General features: G+C 49.1%; 6 protein-coding genes across 8 annotated transcripts; 2 read left to right on the top strand and 4 right to left on the bottom strand.

Moving 5' to 3' along the window:
- Positions 1 to 1,188: 1,188 nt before the first annotated feature.
- Positions 1,189 to 5,390, bottom strand: LOC108025382 (N-terminal kinase-like protein). The gene is made up of 9 exons (XM_017095855.3): positions 4,433 to 5,390; positions 4,143 to 4,366; positions 3,679 to 4,084; positions 2,974 to 3,616; positions 2,699 to 2,863; positions 2,467 to 2,612; positions 2,278 to 2,406; positions 1,813 to 2,218; positions 1,189 to 1,696 (listed from the first exon to the last, which is right to left on the bottom strand). Exons 1-9 carry the CDS (start codon positions 4,811 to 4,813, stop codon positions 1,569 to 1,571), a joined length of 2,628 nt encoding a protein of 875 aa, XP_016951344.1. The 5' UTR covers positions 4,814 to 5,390; the 3' UTR covers positions 1,189 to 1,568.
- A 502-nt stretch (positions 5,391 to 5,892) lies between these two features.
- Positions 5,893 to 7,143, top strand: LOC108025514 (ATP synthase subunit gamma, mitochondrial). The gene is made up of 2 exons (XM_017096035.2): positions 5,893 to 6,011; positions 6,065 to 7,143. The coding sequence occupies exon 2, from the start codon at positions 6,089 to 6,091 to the stop codon at positions 6,980 to 6,982; it is 894 nt and encodes a 297-aa protein (XP_016951524.1). The 5' UTR covers positions 5,893 to 6,011; positions 6,065 to 6,088; the 3' UTR covers positions 6,983 to 7,143.
- Positions 7,144 to 7,463: 320 nt separating this feature from the next.
- On the bottom strand, positions 7,464 to 9,659 carry LOC108025479 (integrator complex subunit 11). Its single transcript, XM_017095992.3, has 3 exons — positions 9,307 to 9,659; positions 8,261 to 9,235; positions 7,464 to 8,195 (listed from the first exon to the last, which is right to left on the bottom strand). Exons 1-3 carry the CDS (start codon positions 9,518 to 9,520, stop codon positions 7,591 to 7,593), a joined length of 1,794 nt encoding a protein of 597 aa, XP_016951481.1. The 5' UTR covers positions 9,521 to 9,659; the 3' UTR covers positions 7,464 to 7,590.
- A 266-nt stretch (positions 9,660 to 9,925) lies between these two features.
- Positions 9,926 to 13,105, top strand: LOC108025337 (GATOR complex protein WDR24). Of its 2 annotated transcripts, none has more exons than XM_017095770.3 (8): positions 9,926 to 10,143; positions 10,203 to 10,842; positions 10,901 to 11,233; positions 11,291 to 11,372; positions 11,433 to 11,588; positions 11,647 to 12,105; positions 12,164 to 12,349; positions 12,411 to 13,105. In XM_017095770.3, exons 1-8 carry the CDS (start codon positions 10,026 to 10,028, stop codon positions 12,765 to 12,767), a joined length of 2,331 nt encoding a protein of 776 aa, XP_016951259.1. In that variant the 5' UTR covers positions 9,926 to 10,025; the 3' UTR covers positions 12,768 to 13,105. The 2 variants fall into 2 exon arrangements, with proteins under 2 accessions (XP_016951259.1, XP_016951258.1); XM_017095769.3 differs by having other exon boundaries at positions 11,288 to 11,372.
- A 28-nt stretch (positions 13,106 to 13,133) lies between these two features.
- Positions 13,134 to 15,528, bottom strand: LOC108025340 (probable glucosamine 6-phosphate N-acetyltransferase). Of its 2 annotated transcripts, none has more exons than XM_044095583.2 (6): positions 15,251 to 15,528; positions 14,310 to 14,520; positions 14,122 to 14,249; positions 13,974 to 14,035; positions 13,700 to 13,919; positions 13,134 to 13,369 (listed from the first exon to the last, which is right to left on the bottom strand). In XM_044095583.2, the coding sequence occupies exons 1-6, from the start codon at positions 15,251 to 15,253 to the stop codon at positions 13,328 to 13,330; spliced, it is 666 nt and encodes a 221-aa protein (XP_043951518.1). In that variant the 5' UTR covers positions 15,254 to 15,528; the 3' UTR covers positions 13,134 to 13,327. The 2 variants fall into 2 exon arrangements, with proteins under 2 accessions (XP_043951518.1, XP_043951517.1); XM_044095582.2 differs by lacking the exon at positions 15,251 to 15,528 and adding an exon at positions 14,816 to 14,877.
- Positions 15,529 to 15,774: 246 nt separating this feature from the next.
- LOC108025339 (complex I intermediate-associated protein 30, mitochondrial) lies at positions 15,775 to 16,873 on the bottom strand. Its single transcript, XM_017095771.3, has 2 exons — positions 16,300 to 16,873; positions 15,775 to 16,231 (listed from the first exon to the last, which is right to left on the bottom strand). The coding sequence occupies exons 1-2, from the start codon at positions 16,771 to 16,773 to the stop codon at positions 15,815 to 15,817; spliced, it is 891 nt and encodes a 296-aa protein (XP_016951260.1). The 5' UTR covers positions 16,774 to 16,873; the 3' UTR covers positions 15,775 to 15,814.
- Positions 16,874 to 16,969: the final 96 nt, after the last annotated feature.

The raw sequence follows: 16,969 nt of genomic DNA, 5'->3' as shown, positions 1-16,969 counted from the left end.
GTTTTCAGTTTTCAGTTTTTTGGTTTTTCTTTTAATAGTTCATTACGCTAATGTTAAATTTGCTGAGAGAATCTGTTATAAGAAAATGAATGCCAATAAGTGTGGAGCAGGAGGCGGGCGGGGATCATCGGGCTGACTTGGATTGGAGTCGAGTTGCATTAATTACAAATATACATATGTGGCGTTTGCTCCAGGCGCAAACAAACAGACGCGGCGACAACAATGAGATTTCAAAAAGTCAACATTTTCCTTCCTTACTCGCTCGTTCTTCCTTCGTTTTTGGGTTATTTAGTTTCGTTTGTATTTTCAAAAATATATTATGGAAAAATTGTACACTGATATTGAGGTATTGGAAAAAATCGGCATATATGTTAGGTATATGTATAACTGTATCTGTATCTAAATGTATGTACAGGACATTCAAAAAGTGTATCGCTACTAGTAGTTTGACATGCAAAAAATGGCCTTGCGCTTGGTGCTGTTCTTAGGTAAACTTGGGTAAAATTCGACAACTTCGAAAACATCGAAAACTCTTCAACGGAAAACGGCAAGAAAATAATAAGGGAAAACCTAAACCGAGAGGAAAACGCATTCCTGATCGTTCCTATTCATGGCAAACTAGGACATCTATATAACAAGTGCAATTCTACTACAATTAAATGTATCTCTGAAAAGCTTTAAAATTGTTTCCTTCTATAATTGCTTGCGGTTCTTGATTTCTGTTGTTTCTATTTGGTTGGTTCTATATAATTCGTTTCCCTTCTATCATGAACTATATAAAAATATGTTTGTTATTATTTATGTATTAAAATTCACAATTTTGGTTACGCTCCATTCGCAAAAATACGTTTAGATTTCCTCTTGTTAAATATTCTCTTCTCGCCTCAGCGCTTTCTAGAAAATCGAGCATGGAATCCATTAAGTTTTCTGTCTTCAGCTTTGGAAAGGGGCGACTAAAATGAATTTTGAAATCACACACACGCACATCCGCATTCACTCTTTGTTAGTGGGAGGATAGGAAAAGGACCTCATATCCACTCACTGATATATCGATTATCCCCCATACTCTGACATTCACGCTCAAGGACCCCCTTAGTCCCAGGAAATTCTATCTCCGATACGTTTTCTCCGTTCTAGACTCGATTAATAAAAGTATAAATTTGAAGTAATTTACTAACTACTGGTTGGTTGGTTTGTCATTTGCTTCATTCGTTTTTGGTTTTTTATAAATATAAATTACAGGTTTTTTAGTTACAGTGCTTTACATTCGGACATTTCGTTAGAGACGCTGAGAATACATTAGCTAATATCGTGCCAGCATTAGAAATACGGAATAGAAATGTGGAGGCTCAAACACTGAGACACTGAGATTGCATTTAATGCAATACCTGGTACTCGTACCCAAAGGTAACACAAAGCACACAGCACACACAGAGCGGGAAAATGGGGAGCGGGACAGGGGACATACACGCACGTACAGAAATATACAAAATACACTTTGGGCTTAGATGTACGAGGGAAATAACAGCTGAATAACGCGGGTCGTCGCTGTTATCCGCTGATTACTTTTAAAGCTTTTTGGCGCCCAGCTTCATGGGACCGCTCGCCCGTTGGGCGCGACGCGCCTCCAGTTCCCGCTGCCGCTGCAGCTTCTTCTCCTCCCGCTTGCGACGAGCCTCGTCCAGCTTGGCATTTCCTGGAAAACATGGTACATTCATTAGTTAACATTCACTAAGAAGGTCGTTATAAGGGTATACAGGTGAAAGTTATTATCATATATTAAAATATTTAATGATTAATCCCGACACTCACCAAATCCCGACTCATCCAGTGGCTCAAACTCCCCGTCGGCCCACGAATCGCTATTCCAATTGGCATTATGCGTCGAATTATTCAAATGCGACGAAGGCGGGCTAATGTTATTGCAATTGGCAGTGGCCGACGTGGGCGACGTGTTGCTGCTGGATAGATTGGGCAGCTCCTTGGGCCGCAGCATCGACTGCTTTGACGGCGAGGTGACGTGTGAGTTGAGCTTGGCCAGCGGCTCGATCAGATCGTTCAGTTCGTGCTGCTGCAGCTGCTGCTGATGCGAATGCTGTTGCTGATGTGGCAGCAGAGGACGCTGGTGCTGCTGACTGGATGACGTGGTGGATGATATAGATTGTCTGGCCAGCTGCTGTTGCTGCTGCTCCTGCTCCGCCTGCTCCTCCTCCTCGCACTAAGCAGAAACAAAAATAATAAGCAAATGAATTTTCGGGTTTTAAGCAAAGAACTCACCGGATCCTCTTCAAGACTGCCCCACTCCTCGTTGTCCCAGCCATCGCGCACTTCGCTCAGGGCATTAGCCGCCATCAAGGCGCCATTATTGGAGCTGGCTGCCAGCGGACTGCTGGGATCCTGCGAGGTCTGCAATGAATCAAGCTTAATTAGCACTTTGCAAATGGCATTCAAAAAGTGGGTACTTACATCCATTTCGCCCCAGTTTTCGTTGTCCCAATCGTTGTTGCCATAATCAGAGGCCGAGGCGGAGGTGTCATTGCTTTCATGCTCCAGCGACGTCATTGAGGTAACACTACTTGTGGTGGTCGATAAACTGCTGCTCGATGGTTGCTCTACACACACGGCAACAGGGCGAATGGAGGCCAGGTTAATTGCATTGTGCAAATTGCATAAGCGAGGCGAATATAGATGTACTCACCCAGCGACGCTGGCTTGGACAGATTGCGTCCAGTTAAAGGCGGTCGTGGTCGAGACGAATCACTTTGGCTGCGATAGAACTTGGCTGTGACGGCCGTCACCGCCCATCCCGCCCATGTGGCCGCCGCATTGCCAATCGAGGGCGTGGCCGTGTGGACATCCGCCTCTGCAAAGGAATAGTTCGAACTATTAGTATCATTTTATGACCTTTACTTTATGCATCTTCCCTTTGTTGTTATACATCAATACATTTTTAATTGAATAAAGATAACTTACCCATTGTTTCCCGCAAGCTGGGATCCTCGGATACCTTCTCCAGCTTGCCCAGAAATCCTCGAATGGTTTTGAACGCCGGATCGCGCACCGTCTTCTCCGGATCGACGCTGAGGGAACACAGGGAAGGCAGCACCCGGTTGGCCACCTCGCTGAGCAAAAAGTACTGCTGTGTGGCGGCAAGCGCTAAAACTCCCGCCACTCTTGCGGGCGGGAAGGGATCCCTCATGGCGCGAATGAAGGCCGAGACCAGCACTCGCTGGCGCACCTGCGGATGCAAGTGCGGCGCAATCTTGCCCAGACACACCGTCGTATTGGTGCGAATGCCACCCTGGTCGTCCCGCGCCTGCAGCCTGGCAAAGTGACGCAGGACCTCCACATTCAGATTGTTGTAGTTGAGCTTGGGCGCCAAATGGATGATCGACTTGACTGTCTGCTCGCGTATGGTGGCATTGGTGTCCAGGAAGCCGTGTGCCACCTGGGGGAAAATCTGATCGTTGACCACCTGTGGCTGCAGATGCGCAATGAACAGATCCAGCTGCTGCAGCAGGCGCGATCGCGTCACGCGATCCGTGGAAGCGAACAACTTGACCACACAGGGCACAATGCGTTTCTGGTACTCCACCTCGTCTAGCAGTTTGCCCAGCTGCAAGATAAGAATTCTCTATTAATATATTTCAGACAGGGGGTAAAGATTCAATGGACAACCTTAAACATGGGTGCCAGCACCGCGGAGCCCGCATCTCCGTACTCGTAGGCTGTTATCAGCTGTGGAAGTATCTTGTGCCTGCACACATTGTCCGGGAAATTGTCCAGATGCGTGGTCAGGCCGCTGAAGAAGCGATTCTTCTCCGCCTTGTCCTTGATCTGGATTTCCTCCAGGAAGAGCAGTGTGTCCACCAGATCGTTCTTGAAGAAGCCTCCTGGCTTGCGGCAACGTGTGATTATGTCCGCCGGATTGGGGCGATTCGAAGGCGAGGCTCCCACCAGCTCGCAGTATAGCGATTGCAGGGATTTGGGTATGTGTTCAATGTCCTTGAGGTTGGAGCGTTGCTTGAGCACGCCGTTGAAGGCCTCCCACACCAGACAGCCCAGGCCCCACATGTCCACGGAACTGGTTCGGTTGATAGACATTAGAATAAATGGATTTAAGGATTAAATAAGGTAAGTACCACTTGGTGGCCGCCTTGAGCTTGCTCTGATCGTTCTTCTCGGGTGAGTCGTAGACCTCCAGGGTCACGGGAATCTTGGCGGGCGGCATGGGATTGCCATCGGCCGCTGAGACGTACTCCAGGCTGCCCAGCTTCCACTCGCCAGAGGCATTGACAAACACCGACCAGGCGGAGACATTGTTGTGCCGCAGATTGCCATCGTTGTTGAGGAAGGACAGGGCTCGCTGGAAGGGATTAGGGGTTACAGGTTAGCAAAGATTGTCAAAAGCGATCTAGTTAGATAAACCCACAGTGATTTGGAAGATGCCCCAGGCCAGGTAGAGGCCCTTCTGGAGATTATCGCTGCCCAGCTTGGCAAAGTAGCTGCCCAGCGGATCCACCGCCTCGGTGGCCACATAGAGCATCTTGTCCGTCTCCAGCGAGTCCAGATACTGCAGGATGCTGGGATGACGCAATGTCTTGAGCCGCTTCAGCGATGCCTTGGCCAGCTCGCACTTGGTGTCCGATCCGCTGCGGATGTCGTAGACGAAGACGGACACCTCCTCCTGGGTGGTCTTCCGCTTGGCCTTGTGCAGCGTCCATATGGAGTACTGGTCAAAGCCGCCCACGGGTTCGCCAATGTCGTAGGGAAAGTCTTTCGAGGAGTCGCGCGAGAAAAACGACCACATCATGTGTTTTGCTCGGCGGCTCAATATTTTGTTACTGTTGTGTCACACCAGCAACAACAACAATTGCAGCGCTGCAACTGCGACGGCAACAACAACACTGCGCAGGCAACCAACACACGCACGCACTCACGCACACCTTGTTGCTGCTACAAAGGCACTGGAATTTCGGTTGTTTCAGCCACCGATTTCTTGCTTGGTGTCCCTAGGCCTCTGTCTTTAGCCTCGTCTTGATCTTCGTCATGCCACTTCTGCTGCTTAGTGTTCTATATGTATATTCCTCCGCTGCGCAGCAACAATTTTCCAGCTTTTTACAGACTCGCAGCGAGCACACACACTCACACGCACGCACACGCACACGCACACGCACAGCTAACTTGTCCGCTGTTTTTCGTCCCCAGAGGTCGCATCCCTGGGATCCCGGAAGTCCTGGCACGGGGCGATCTTGTCTGTGAGGCTTGGCTGCTGGGGCGGGGGAGTCAATTAGTCGGATCGGGCGCTCGTCTCCGTCGAAATATCCTAATCTTTTTCCCGAGTACGTCAGCTTTTTTTGCGTGAGGCGTTAGTGACGGACCAGCGGGCGGCGTGCGTGAGCAGCTGACCATGCGAAAGCAGGGTGGCAGCTCCGGTCGACAGGGGGAAGCAAGGTGGCATCTCTGGTTGAACCACCTTATCGTTATCAATTACTTATTTGTTTCAAAATTTCATATTGAAAGTATCAATGTGAAGCAATTAACTAACAATTAATACTTTTAATACATTAATAGTTTCTTTGATGCGGCTTCGTGGCTACATAATTGGATTTTCAAATGCATAATATACATGGGTGTAGAAGCATATGTTTCAAGGGGTTTACTTATGATATTAAGAATTGGTTGTAATAACCTAGAGAATTTTCACGTAGGTTTTATTTAAACTTAATACTTTAGAAGAGTTGGGATACTCAAAAATTCGAAAAATGTATTGTCGTCTGTACTCCGAGAATATCTTAGTCTTGGCAAGTACACCCCTTAATTACAGATTACAATTTTTACCACATTATAATTGTATAAGACTGTTGGTTTAGAAGCTGTAACCCCCTTTCTACTCCCCTGCCCCTGTTATTTGCCATTCACCACGACTAACGACCACCCCCAAACTCGACCGGGTGGCAACGCCGCTCGGTGTTATAACACTCGTTGTGGCGCAGCCAACTTAACGCAAGGTGAGGAAAATTGCCATTTTGCCGAGTAGTGAAACTAAAGAAATTTTCGGCAGGGAATCTTCGACAGCTTCGACAGGATGATGATGCAACGCACCCAGCTCTTGCTGCCCCTGGCCATGGAGGCCACCATGCTGGCCCAGCAGCAGCGTGGAATGGCCACCCTGAAGATGATTTCCATTCGCCTGAAGTCGGTGAAGAACATTCAGAAAATTACGCAATCGATGAAGATGGTGTCCGCTGCCAAGTACGCTCGTGCCGAGCGAGACTTGAAGGCGGCGCGTCCTTACGGCATTGGCGCCCAGCAGTTCTTCGAGAAGACGGAGATCCAGGCCGACGAGAAGGCCGAGCCCAAGAAGCTGCTCATCGCGGTGACTTCGGATCGTGGTCTCTGCGGAGCCGTCCACACTGGTGTGGCCCGTCTCATTCGCGGAGAACTGGCCCAGGATGAGGCCAACACCAAGGTGTTCTGCGTGGGCGACAAGTCGCGTGCGATCCTGTCCCGCCTGTACGGCAAGAACATCCTGATGGTGGCCAACGAGGTGGGTCGTCTGCCGCCCACTTTCCTGGACGCCTCGAAGATTGCCAACGAGGTTCTGCAGACCGGTTACGATTACACCGAGGGCAAGATCGTGTACAACCGGTTCAAGTCGGTGGTGTCCTACCAGTGCTCCACCCTGCCCATCTTCAGCGGATCCACCGTGGAGAAGTCCGAGAAGCTGGCCGTCTACGACTCGCTCGACAGCGATGTCGTCAAGAGCTACCTGGAGTTCTCTCTGGCCTCGCTCATCTTCTACACCATGAAGGAGGGCGCCTGCTCGGAGCAGTCCTCCCGTATGACTGCCATGGACAACGCGTCCAAGAACGCCGGTGAGATGATTGACAAGCTGACCCTCACCTTCAACCGCACCCGACAGGCGGTCATCACCCGCGAGCTGATCGAGATCATCTCCGGTGCCGCCGCCCTCACATAAGCGGATGCCACTTCTGTGTGATGATCGAACGGCTCCAACGATTCATAAAGCTAATTGCATATGGTGCCAGGCACCCGGAGCGACGCCTGGAGCCCTAGTAATGTTACACTTTCAGAAAAACCCCAGAATAAATAACGTGGAACGAACGAAAATAACTCTAACCGCCGACTCTTTGACTTTGTGGAGTGGGAGGAAAGGAAAGAAGGTCTGTTTTTGTTTTCACTTATTGAAGTTATTAATTGATATTTAACAAGTTCCTTTTTAAAATTTTAAAAAACTATATAAACATTATTCTGATCTGTTACTAAATGTTTCGATTGTGTCCGCACCCCTCTATAAATGATTATAAATGTAGTTTAACGTGAATGTGACTATTAAAATTCAGTTATTTTGTATGTCAACTTTAACTTGTATGTTCCAGTAATATCAAGAAGTTGAGAACTATCAATTTACAACATTTAATTGAAGAATCCCGCAGCCCTTTTGGAATATTTACGTATGTATATTTTGACCGACATTCAAATTTTCAGAAATTGGTTTCTACACTTTGTGCTTATCTATGGAATTAAGGCATGGGATTTCATTGGGATGCTTCTTCGTTGCCTAGCCTAGCACATGTTCTGGAGCACATTCAGTATGTAGGCTCCGATGTCCTCGTCCTGGTTGGTCCAGGATATCAAAATGGTCTTCTGCTTGGGATCCTTCTCGTCCTCCTCCACCTTCACCTCCACGGACTCGATGGCTATGGAGCCGTTCTCCTGCATTGTCACCGTCCAGCCGGCCAGTTTTTCTTCGAGCAGAGTCTTGAGCCGTTCGCTGGTGCGGATCATGGGTCCAGGATCGTCCATCTTTACCTTGGACGTAAATCGCATCACATGCCGGTTGATTCCGATCTCCTTAAGGGCATCGGTCAGGTTTTGCAACATTATTCGATTGTCCTTCATCACGAGCACGCCGTGGATGAGTCGTCTGCGCTTGGGATCTGGAGGTTGGGCATTGTAGGAACGGGCCTCAGCTTTAAGCAGGGAAACGGAGGCATCGACGGGGATTTTGACGGGCGTGGAAATCACACAGGTTTCGCCATTGGCCGGCATGTAGGTTTCCAGGTTGAACTCGTCCTTGATCTTTGAGCGCAGGAACTTCATCTTCTCGGCTTCGCCGTGGACGAGCATAACGTTCTTTGGCTCACAGTTCTGGATTAGCTGCATGATGCCTGAAGGAAAGAGGGGTTATTTATATCATATTTCACTGTGATAGAACTGGTTCATTAGTAGCTACCTTTGGCATCGGCATGGGCCGAAAAGCTCATGTACTCCACGGCCATCTTGACCTCCACCACCTGGCGGTTCTCGAACTCCACCTTCTTGGCGCCACCCAGGATCTTGTTGCCCACTGTGCCCTGCACACAATAGCCAGGCATAATCACCATGTTGTTCTCGTTGGGCGCCCACTTCTTGAAGATCTGCAAAGAGAGGCCAGCGTGCAGCATTCCCGGCGTGGCGAACACCACCATGGCTCCTGGATTATCGATGTAGGCCTTGTCGAACGGCTTGATGTGCTTAAAGTCAAACATGTTGCGGTGGACAAAGGTCTTGCGGATCTTCTGATTCGTCCAGGTGATAAACATTTTGTAGTAGGTGTTGGCCTTCTCGGTGAGGCCGAGAGCAAAGTAGATGGGGTACTTAAGGTTCATGCGCTCCCAGTAGGTCTCCAGCAGGATGCACAGCTCCTGAGCGCGACCCAGGGCGAAGACGGGGATCAGAACCTTGCCGCCCTTGGCCACGCACTCGTGCACCTTCTTGAGGAAGTCCCGTTCGCGGCAGCGCTTCGAGTCCCTGATGGTGGTGGCGTAGGTGCTCTCGGAGATCAGCAGATCCGGGCGGCACTTGTCTATCCAGGCGGCACCCAGATGCCTGTCCGGCGTCATGTTATAATCGCCCGTGTAGACAACGCTCTGGGAGCCCACCTTGATCCAGAACATGGCGGCGCCCAGGACATGACCGGCGTAATACGCCTTAATCTCCAGATCTGTGTCCACCATCATGCTCTGGTGCAGCGTGACGGGTATAACCTTCTTCATGCAGTCCTTGATCATCTGGGTGGTGAAGAAGTTGGACTCGCCCTTGCGCTCCACGGCCACCTTGCGCATGTCCTCCAGCAGGATGGGCGCTATGGCCTTGGTCGGGTGCGTCATGTAGATGGGCCCCGTATAGCCCACAATCTCGGACATGTAGGGCAGGGCGCCGCAGTGATCTGGAATGCACGCAATCGATAAAGAAACGATTAGAGCCGGTCAAGCCCAGATAAGGGGGACGTTCTCTCACCCAGGTGGAAGTGCGAGATGATCACGCAGTCAATGTGGCTGGTGATCGGGCCCTCCGGCACAATGTAGGAGAAGTCGGGGAAGCGGCGCTCGTCGTTGTAGCCCATATGCATCCCGCAGTCGAGCATTATGTTCTTGCCGCCCATCGAGAGCAGCAGGCAGCTGCGGCCCACGTCCTGGCCGGCGCCCAGTGGCGTTATCTTGATGTCCGGCATTCTGGGATCGGTGTGAGGGTGACCTGGCTCCTGGCGCCTGCTTGAACACGGCCACTTGTTGCGCTGATAAATTGAAATTGCCGAAAAAGTCGACCGTGATTTTTGTAAACAGCAAGGGCGCAGGGGTGGCGTTGCCACTCTGCCGGCGAAGGCGGTCTGGCAACGCCGTGTCTCTTGCAGCGGTTCTTATTGGGGTGTTCCAAAAATAAACTTACAAACATTCATTTATTTTAAATGTAGCTACTGTGGTAGCACAGTAAATTTAATATATGACTCCTTAAAAGACTTATTTATAATATAATAATTTATATTTTAAGTCTTAGGCTCAAACAAACATTTTTAATTTCCCTCCCGAATCTCTTAAGACTGTGTTTTCCAGAACACCCCGCAATAGTTTGCCGCTCGCAATACGGTCATACTGAGCCGAAAGAAAAATAAAAGATAGCGTCTTGTCTTATCAAATCACTGTTTTGCTTTCCCAAGGCCCATCTGCAACAGCTCCAAGATGCCCGATTCCGTGGAGGACCCCTCCACCATCTCGCTGCGGATCTGCCTGGAGGGACATGCGAATGCCCTGGCCCTGAACAAGGACAACAACCAGATAGCATTGGCTGGGAGAAGCTGTAAGATTAGATACCTCCAAGGTTTTCCTATACATACATCTCACATGCCCGCCTTTCAGTGCTCAAGGTGTACTCCATAAACAGCAATGGCTTCACGGAATCGTGTAATATGCGGGGCAAGAATCAGAATCTTAGCTACTCCGCCAACGATGTGGCCTGGTCCACCTTGGATAGCAATCTCCTGGCCACGGCGGCCACAAACGGAGTGGTTTCAGTCTGGGATCTCTCCAAGTTTGGGAGGCAGAAGCAGCTCCTGGTCTACAATGAGCACGAGCGCACCGCCCACACCGTGACCTTTCACAGCAGCGAACCCAACATCCTGATCTCCGGCTCACAGGACGGCACCATCAAATGCTTCGACATCCGATCGGACAAGTCGGTTAACACCTACTTCTGCAACTCGGAATCGGTGAGGGATGTCAAGTTCAGTCCGCACACGCAGAACATCTTCTCCGCCGTCTCCGAGAACGGAACCGTCCAGCTGTGGGACATGAGGAAGTGGGACAAGTGCATGGTGCAGTTTACGGCGCACTATGGACCCGTCTACACCTGCGACTGGCATCCCACGCGGAACTGGCTGGCCACCGGCAGTAGGGACAAGCAGATCAAGGTGTGGAACATGGACGGCAGGCCGGGATTGGAGCACACCATCCACACGATCGCCGTGGTGGGAAGAGTCAAATGGCGGCCGGAAAGAACGTGGGTTTTGGAGCGTTTCTCAATCACTTAACCAGTATTAATTGTTAATTTACTGCAGCTATCACATCGCCAGTTGCGCCCTCGTGGTGGACTACAGCGTGCATGTGTGGGACATCCGCCGGCCCTACATCCCCTTCGCCTCCTTCAACGAGCACACGAATGTGACCACGGGAATCGCGTGGCAGGGCAGCGACTCTCACTGCCTGCTGTCCATAAGCAAGGATTCCACCATCTACAAGCATGCCTTTAAGGATGCCACCAGGCCAGCATTGAAAGCGAATGCCCAGGGAGCCAGCTGGGGCCGATTCGGGGACATCTCCTTTGCCAACAAGATCAAGGAATACGCCCCAAAGACCAGTGGAGCCTCCAACACCAAGTCCTCCAGCTTCATGTATGTTTAGTTAGTCGATATCCCCCTGCTTGTCTCTTAGAATGGTAATTTTAGAAGTCGCCGGAAAACGAATGTGGCTGGCAGCATGCAGTTCCATTTGGATCATTCCAAGATGTACAAATTCATGGTAAACGAGACGGTTGGTTTTACGTGACTTCTGAAAGCCGGTGTACATCTTAACTATTTAAAATTCTTTTAGTTTTCTGGCTCTCCCTTGAATGAATCTGTTTCCCGACCTACTCAGGAGCACGAGAGTTTCATTGGCTGTGCCAAAGAACTGGTTATAAGTGGCAAAAAGCTGGCGGAGCTTTGCGAGCATAACGCAGAGGTTTCCAAGAAATACGGCAAACATAATGTGAGAACTGAACATTTCTACTTTAACCCACCTAAAAATATTTATGTATCCTTCTTAGGCCACCACATTGTGGAACTTCATCAAGCTCTTTTACGGCAGCAATCATTTTGAGCCTCCGTTCGAGCACAGGTCATCGTTCTCGAATCAAAAGAATCCAATGAACTCCCGACGTGCCACTCAAGTGGCCAGCGATTGGCCTCAGCAGCGGAATGATCTCGGCCAGGATCTCAATGGCAACACACCGGAAACTGCGCATGAGACTGATGTTGCCAACGTAGACGACGATACCCTTGGTGGCAGCGGTGTGGAGCACCCGCCAACCAGTTCTGTGATTCTGTCCGAGACGCAAATCATCAGCGAGATTACCTTTGACAACTTTGAGCTGTTGCGCAATGGGTTTATCTACGTGGGTCCCACTGAATGCGCCAAAGCCCTGGCCTTTCCTGCCCTGCATCACGATGTGCAGGCAGCTCGCCCTCAACTGGATCTCAAGGCCTCCGACCACGAGAAGTCGCCTGTAAGTGAAAATTACTAAAGAAATGTTTGGGTTTTTGGTGTATTGTTTGTTCTTTTAGCCACCACATGTTCCCACTGTCCTGAAAGTGAGTCATGTTCCGCCCATTCCCATGTGGGAGCCGCACAAGTTCGTTTCCGATGCCCTCATGCTGATGAACGATGTGGGTGATGTGCAAACAGCGCTGACAGTCCTTATAGCGTTGGGAGAAGCTCGTAAACTGCTGCCCATTGAGGATGCACTGGTGGTGAGTGGATATACTAGGATCAAGGTAAAAACTGCTTAAATATTTGGTTTTCCCCTTTCAGGAGCACTGGTTCTACACCTATGTGGACCAACTGCATCGCTATGAGCTGTGGAACGAGGCCTGCGAGGTCATCAACCGCTCCTGGCTGAGATCGGTGCAGCAGCTCAACCAGCACTCGACCTCCATGCACACGAATTGCGGGGAATGTGGACGACCCATGGGCGGCAAGGTGGGATGGTACTGCGACAAGTGCAAGTCCATGCAGTCGGCCAAGTGCTGCGTGTGCGGCCTGATCGTCCGCGGAGTGTACGCCTGGTGCCAAGGATGCTCCCACGGCGGTCACATCGAGCACCTGCAGAAGTACTTCGCCAAGCACTCCAAGTGCCCCAAGTGCGGTCACCTCTGCGCGTACTCATGAGACACGGAGGAGGCTGGGTTCACCCAGCTTCTGCCCCCCATTTGAGTCGTTTGTAAATAGAGAAGACTTCGGCCCCATAAGTACCTTGCAAGAAGCACTAAAGGAACTCGAAGCCATGAGGAACTCCTTCTGTACAGAATAGGAGTAAAGGTATTTCGAGGCGCACTCTAGCATTTAAGGATTACAATTTGTGGAATACCTACATTTAAGAAATAGTTAAAGATTAGCCCAAACAAGTTAGCATCTCTATTTTTAAACAACACTAATGTCTTCTACACTTGTTTGTTACTTTGAGAATTGCAAATAGTACGCCAAATAAATTGTTGTCTGTTGAAGAAGTCTGATAAAGGTTAAAAGAGATGTTAGTTACAATTGTAAACTTTCCTTTCAATTTATTGCAATATTCTTGATTGTTTTTTGTCAGATTCGTGTTGAGCTTGCTGATTAGTGCTATGAATAGTGTATTTATGCGAGTTTATCAAACTTAGGGCTACTTGATGAAGGTGCTTTTAAAGGGTAATATAACAACTACCTTTCGAGTTGAGAGTTGAGCCGCACATTCAGTAGCAGAAAGGGGAGAAAAAGTTATAAAATTGAGAGTTCTGTGGGGATCAAAAACAGAGAGCAACATGTGTTGCGGTTGTCTTTAACTAAATAACTAATTGAATGTCCTCGCGGGTGGGTGGGAAAGCACGTCAGGCCCACAAGGACACCACCGCCGGCCAGCGCTGTCCAAAAATCCACCATGCCCTCAGCGCAATGGAGTTTTGGCAATGCTTTATATTCTTTTCTGTTGTAATCCAATTTTCTGTTGTTTTTTGCATTGCGCTTTGCGCATTTACAACTTTGAAGTGGGGTTGGGTACCCACTCAAAGCTTGGACTTTGGAGCAGCGTTGGCGGCTAATTGTCAAGAGGCAAAATCGAGGCTCACAGTTTGGCAGGAGTCGCCCACTGTTCCGCTGGAGCCGGCCGAGGTGGCATTCCGCTTCAGCGCTGGCCCCTCATCGTAGCGAATCGTCATGGAGTTGGAGTTGCCGGGAATGGCCACATAGCCCAGCGACTCGTAGAACTTGATCAGCTTGTCCTTGCAGTCCAGCGACATTTTGTAGCAGCCCAGCTCCTCGGCCAGCAGCGACACGGTGACCACGATCCTGGAGGAAATCGCTTGGGATTAGTGTTTGCTGAAAATACGGTGTGCTGCTTACAGTTTGCCCAGTTGCTTGCCGCGGTAGGTGTCATTTACCACCACATCTTCCAGGCGACCACGCTAAAAGGATAAAATAAACGCATAGGTAAGTCATATGTTCTCCATATATAAAAAATAACTTCTTAAATTCCGTTTTGTTTACTTACCACAGCGCAATTGTGGATGAACTTGCGCTCGATCACCAGAGATGCCGCGCCAATAATCTCGTTCTTGCGGGTGTCTTCGATGACGGTGACAAAGTAATCTCCGCTTGCTTTCATCTGCGAAAAGCGGGCTGAGAAGGGAATACTATTAGAACTGGATCCTTACAACAAAGTTAATACTCGGGACTTACTTAAAAACTGCGTGCGATTCACATTGCCCACGTGGGTGAGTTGGGAAAGCAGCTGCAGGAATCCACGATCGTAGTCCGTGTCCTTGAGGGGACGCACTTTCATCCAAGGCTCGCCGGGATTAGCCGCTGAGATGAAGGGATTGAACTTGGCGGGACTGCGATGAAAGTCCAGCTTTAACAGCAGATTGGGATCATACAGGTAAGTCTCCTCCTGTAAGAGATTTGGATTAGACGTAATGTAGTAATTATAATGTAGAGATAAGAATATATTTATGTGTTACATAGGTATATATATACTGCAGGTATTATGTGATTTGAAAGATTAGAGATGCTTTCTACAGAATTAAATAAGGGACTTTGAATTCGAATGAAACCACTTTAAGTAAATGCATCTGCTAGATACTAAAGTACACAGATTCCGAACCATCATAAGGAACCACTGTGTAACTAGAGATTCTCTGTGGGATTTAGTAGATTAGGAATGCCTGCTGAAGGCTGTTTACTACCGTGAGTTGCACCATTTTCGCAGTGGACTTCACACGTCAGCAAGTGACGCCGGTGGAGGCGAAACTGAAGGTAAAACTCAGTCAACAGGTAAAAAGGTGGAGTCGCGATAACAGGAATGGTATCAAGAACTGGTTTCTTGCACCCGAAGCCAGCACTTTCGATCCGCCGGGGGCCCAACTGGTTTCGTCTCATTTAGTGCCATTTATTTTCTATTTTTGGCGCATAAATTAAGCACTCAATGGCAAACCGGTAAAGTGCGTAAGACCCACGACTAGTATTGATTTAGTTTGTTGTGGTTACAGTCAGGATTAAAATAAACAACGAGTGTTCTCAAGGTCGGTGAGTGAACCGCCACATGGTCACGTTTTTCTAGGGTTTTTCTATATTCTAACACACAGTTGTTCTTTAGTTTTCCCTACTTAGAAGCCACTCACCATGATTTTATCTAGTGTCTGATAATGATAGCGGAGCACCAGTTAGCACTCAATCTGTATCTGCCGCAGCAAATCTAAAAAAACTGAAGCGGAAGCTTTTCCGGCCGCTTTATCGGTCGGAGTTTCGGAGCAGACTGAGCGAAAAACACAAGCCGCACAGTTCACAGACAACCGAGCGCTAATTGGCAATCGTGGAGGGGCTCAAAACCCTCTGGAAAAGGTATAAAAGCTGCAGTTCCAACGCTAAAATGACCCTGAACACTCGACCAGGTGAATGTAAACATTTAAACAGCTGATTGAGAAAGGTACTATAAGGGAAAGATGGGAAGAGAGCAAGACAACAGCTGACTGTACAGTAGGCACTGGCTATAACCTATAACTTACTTTATATAAAGGCATTTAAATTATATATTATTAATAAAAATTCTTATAATATAATTATAATTATTAGCCATCATAATTCCTTAAATAAGAACACCCTTCAACATGTTCAGTTAACCAATCTTTACTGTGTTTCGTACGAATTCTACAATTAAATAACACTACCGTAACGTAAGCGTTACGTTACGTGGCCACAATGTATTTGGGAGTCTGGTACATCTCGTAAGCAAACTCCTCGCGGTGACTGGGATCGTACTCCAGACCCACATAGTCGATTTCCAGGCCAAAGGGACCGTCCATTCCCTTCTTGGCGGCCACCGAGAACCCAAAGTGGGTGATCCTGTTCAGGGGTACTGCGTTCTGACGGTCCTGGACGCGTCCCTTCGAGGACAGAAAGAACTTGGAGAAGGGGATCTTGGCTATCTGCCAGTGGGGACCGCCGCGGGTGTACAAGACGTAGTGATAGATGTCGTTCCACATCAGATCGAAGTAGCCCTCGGTGTGCAGATTGATCAGGTAGCTGCGTCCGTCGCCGCGCACCTTCATGATCAGCATGTTGTACTGCGTCCAGTCGTAGGTGGACTCGCGCTTGAAGGATTTCTGGGGGTATATATATATAACATAATTATAACAGAGTATAACCAGAGGGTGATCCCTTGTAAACATACCCTAACTCTCTTGGTGCGTATGTTAGCGTAGCCCGTCCTCTTGATGATGCCATCCTTGGTGTGATCCGAGTTCACTTCGCCGTGGAAGAGTCCTGCCCCGGCTGCACTTAGCTCTAGAGTGGCACTACTCTTGCCCTCGCCGTGATCCGAATCCGCGGTCACCGTCCACTTGTCCAGCACATCGGGCGCCTTGAAATCGAACACCACATCCGTCTCGCCCGGCCGGAAGACCAGGATGGGGTCACTCTGCAGCTGCTCCTTGACCTCCTGACGCCACAGCTTGAACTCCTCCTTGAGATCCCTCAACCCGTCCAGGATGAGCTGCTTCTTCGAGGGCTCCGGCAGTTTGGTCTTGTAGCCGGACTTCTTTTCCCGCTCCCAGAAGGTGCGGTGCACGGCGGTGGTGTGGATTTGCTGCTGGACAGCCGGCAGGCAGCAGCCTAGGCGAAGTCCTTGTCGCAGGAGGCTGTTCATCGCGGCATTTGGTTAATTTTTATAAATTTTAACTAGACTAAGTTCCTCTGCAACAAAACAACGTAACAACAATCAGCTGTTTGCAATTGCCACTCACAGGGAAGCGCACACACAGCTGTGGTACAGCAAGTACTCGATAAAGGTACTACTGCTGAGGTAGGCAACGATGATTGATAATTTTTGATAATGTTTAGAA

The sequence above is a fragment of the Drosophila biarmipes genome, chromosome 3R, assembly GCF_025231255.1.
Source record: "Drosophila biarmipes strain raj3 chromosome 3R, RU_DBia_V1.1, whole genome shotgun sequence".
Classification (NCBI taxonomy): domain Eukaryota; kingdom Metazoa; phylum Arthropoda; class Insecta; order Diptera; family Drosophilidae; genus Drosophila; species Drosophila biarmipes.
This window is presented reverse-complemented; position numbering and strand designations above follow the sequence as displayed.

Bases quoted from the DNA above. Each gene is read 5' to 3' on its own strand.
- LOC108025514 (XM_017096035.2), top strand. From the start codon at position 6,089: ATGATGATGCAACGCACCCAGCTCTTGCTGCCCCTGGCCATGGAGGCC.
- LOC108025382 (XM_017095855.3), bottom strand. From the start codon at position 4,813: ATGATGTGGTCGTTTTTCTCGCGCGACTCCTCGAAAGACTTTCCCTAC. The intron at 2,407-2,466 runs GTAAGTACCCAC...GATTCATTGCAG, and splicing joins AAAACTGGGGCGAAATGGAT to ACCTCGCAGGATCCCAGCAG. The intron at 2,219-2,277 runs GTGAGTTCTTTG...GTTTCTGCTTAG, and splicing joins GCAGTCTTGAAGAGGATCCG to TGCGAGGAGGAGGAGCAGGC.
- LOC108025339 (XM_017095771.3), bottom strand. From the start codon at position 16,773: ATGAACAGCCTCCTGCGACAAGGACTTCGCCTAGGCTGCTGCCTGCCG. The intron at 16,232-16,299 runs GTATGTTTACAA...ATATACCCCCAG, and splicing joins TACGCACCAAGAGAGTTAGG to AAATCCTTCAAGCGCGAGTC.
- LOC108025479 (XM_017095992.3), bottom strand. From the start codon at position 9,520: ATGCCGGACATCAAGATAACGCCACTGGGCGCCGGCCAGGACGTGGGC. The intron at 9,236-9,306 runs GTGAGAGAACGT...CGTGCATTCCAG, and splicing joins CATCTCGCACTTCCACCTGG to ATCACTGCGGCGCCCTGCCC. The intron at 8,196-8,260 runs GTAGCTACTAAT...TCTTTCCTTCAG, and splicing joins GGCCCATGCCGATGCCAAAG to GCATCATGCAGCTAATCCAG.
- LOC108025337 (XM_017095769.3), top strand. From the start codon at position 10,026: ATGCCCGATTCCGTGGAGGACCCCTCCACCATCTCGCTGCGGATCTGC. The intron at 11,234-11,287 runs GTATGTTTAGTT...TGGTAATTTTAG, and splicing joins ACCAAGTCCTCCAGCTTCAT to AAGTCGCCGGAAAACGAATG. The intron at 12,106-12,163 runs GTAAGTGAAAAT...TTGTTCTTTTAG, and splicing joins CCGACCACGAGAAGTCGCCT to CCACCACATGTTCCCACTGT.
- LOC108025340 (XM_044095582.2), bottom strand. The intron at 14,036-14,121 runs GTAAGTAAACAA...TTATCCTTTTAG, and splicing joins TCATCCACAATTGCGCTGTG to CGTGGTCGCCTGGAAGATGT. The intron at 13,370-13,699 runs GTGAGCCTCGAT...TGATCCCCACAG, and splicing joins TGGGCGACTCCTGCCAAACT to AACTCTCAATTTTATAACTT.